This window comes from Bison bison, unplaced genomic scaffold (assembly GCF_000754665.1).
Source record: "Bison bison bison isolate TAMUID 2011002044 unplaced genomic scaffold, Bison_UMD1.0 scf7180017864516, whole genome shotgun sequence".
NCBI lineage: Eukaryota > Metazoa > Chordata > Mammalia > Artiodactyla > Bovidae > Bison > Bison bison.
In genome coordinates this window covers 1,675,422-1,677,741 of record NW_011495069.1, presented here as the reverse complement: position 1 = coordinate 1,677,741, position 2,320 = coordinate 1,675,422, and the positions used below count along the sequence as shown (strand labels likewise).

The following is a 2,320-nucleotide window of genomic DNA, read 5'->3' as shown; positions in this document are numbered from 1 at the left end:
TTAGGTCTTTGCTGGGCAAAGCTAAGAGCATCTCTATGACGGTCCAGTTCCAGCCGCAGTCCTGGCACCTGCCCCTCCTCAACAGGGCCCAGTTTCCCTCCTGGGAGCATCCTTCTGGGGATGAGATGGGAGAGGAGGGGCCCCCAGAGAGCGGGAAGGAGGACTCAGGGTCTTCTGCCCTCCGCCCCCCAGATCCCTGTGTCTATGTGCTCCAGAAGCTGCCAACCTGGGCAGAAGAAAAAGCCGGTGGGCCTGCACCCCTGCTGCTTCGAGTGTATTGACTGCCTCCCGGGCACCTTCCTCAACCAAACCTTAGGTATGACTCCAGGGTCCACACACGGGCCCTGCACCTGCCCTGCCCTGAGGGGGTCTCCCTCAGGCCTTTCCCCTTTGCAGAGTCTTGGCAGTCTCCCCGGGGACACAGGTGTCCAAGGACTGAGGACTGTATATCTCCCACCAGAGGATGAGATCTTGGAAAGAAAGATTACAGTTGTTAGGCTGCGTCCAGGAGTCAGTGAAAGTCGCTAGTCGTGTCCGACTCCTTGCGACCCCATGGACTGTACAGTCCATGGAACTCTCCAGGCCAGAATACTGGAGTGGGTAGCCTGTCCCTTCTCCAGGGGATCTTCCCAACCCAGGGATTGAACCCGGGTCTCCCGCATTGCCGGCGGATTCTTTACCAGCTGAGCCAACAGGGAAGCCCAAGAATACTGGAGTGGGTAGCCTATCCCTTCTTCAGCAGATCTTCCCGACCCAGAAATTGAACTGGGGTCTCCTGCACTGCAGGCAGATTCTTTACCAACTGAGTGAGTCAAGGAGACCTTAGTTCAAATCCTGCCTCTGTAACTCTCCTGGCTTTGTGACTTTAACTAGCTGACCCTCAGTTTCCTCATCTGTGAAATGGGGTTGCTGTGAGGGGTTGATGAGCCAGGGGGTGTCAGGGACTCAGTGAGCATTGGTGGCCCGTAGCTCTGTCTCCCTCCGATGAGGACCAGGCCTGGTGCAGGCCTGGAGAAGGTGGGTGCTGAGAAGGCATGTTTAGCTGACAGGAGCTGCCCTGGGCTCTTGCAGATGAATTTGATTGCCAGCCCTGCCCAAGCTCCGAGTGGTCCCACAGGAAAGACACCTCCTGCTTCAAGCGGCAGCTGGCCTTCCTCGAATGGGACGAGGCCCCCACCATCGTCGTGGTCATGCTGGCCGCCCTGGGCTTCCTCAGCACCCTGGCCATCGTGATCATCTTCTGGAGGCACTTTCGGACGCCCATGGTCCGCTCGGCGGGCGGGCCCATGTGCTTTCTGATGCTGGCGCCGCTGCTGATGGCGTACACGGCGGTGCCCGTGTACGTGGGGCCGCCCACGGTGTGGTCCTGCATCTTCCGCCAGGCCTTCTTCACGCTCTGCTTCACCATCTGCATCTCCTGCATCACCGTGCGCTCCTTCCAGATCGTCTGCGTCTTCAAGATGGCCCGGCGCCTCCCGCGCGCCTACGGCTGCTGGGGCCGCTACCACGGGCCCTATGTCTTTGTGGCGTGTGTCGTGATGCTCAAGTTGGTCATTGTGGCCAGCAGCGTCCTGGCCACGACCACCATGCCCACCACTCGCGTGGACCCCGATGACCCCAGGATCATGATCTTGTCCTGCAACCCCAACTACCACCGGGGGCTGCTGGTCAACACCAGCCTGGACCTGCTCCTGTCCGTGCTGGGCTTCGGCTTCGCCTACACCGGCAAGGAGCTGCCCACCAACTACAACGAGGCCAAGTTCATCACCTTCTGCATGACCTTCTACTTCTCCTCCTCCGTCTTCCTCTGCACCTTCATGGCCGTCTACAATGGCGTGCTGGTCACCATCCTAGACCTCCTGGTCACTGTGCTGAACCTCCTGGGCATCAGCCTGGGCTACTTCGGCCCCAAGTGTTACATGATTCTCTTCTACCCGGAGCGCAACACCCCGGCTTACTTCAACAGTGTGATTCAGGGCTACACCATGCGGAAGGACTAGGGCTCCACTGTCTGCCCTCTGGGACGTGGGGCTCGGCGTCGGGAGGTGGAGGCCAGGGGGCTCACTCAACTCCAGATGGAGCCAGGTGGTGGCAGGGGAGCCACCCTCGCCTGTTGCTGCCTGGGCCTGGTCTCTGATGGGCTGTCCCTCCAGGCTTCTGTGCGTCCTGGCCATCTTTGCCCACCCAGTGATGGATGCTTAGGTACATTTGCCCTTTATCTCTTTCCCTTGAGCTGTTTAGCTTGCCAGGTGCTGTACTCCATCCTAGAAAACCACCCAAGGTGACCTACCGGCTTCCAAGGACGGAGTCCAGCTTGGCA

General features: G+C 59.6%; 1 protein-coding gene across 1 annotated transcript in view; it reads left to right on the top strand.

Moving 5' to 3' along the window:
* The window catches only part of LOC104981218 (taste receptor type 1 member 2), a 12,427-nt gene extending 10,427 nt beyond the window's left edge, over positions 1–2,000 (top strand). Inside the window, exons 6-7 of the mRNA XM_010830222.1 lie at positions 193–316; positions 1,072–2,000. Of these exons, the coding sequence (XP_010828524.1) occupies positions 193–316; positions 1,072–2,000 (1,053 nt within the window). The remainder of the gene's footprint in view (positions 1–192; positions 317–1,071) is intronic.
* Positions 2,001–2,320: the final 320 nt, after the last annotated feature.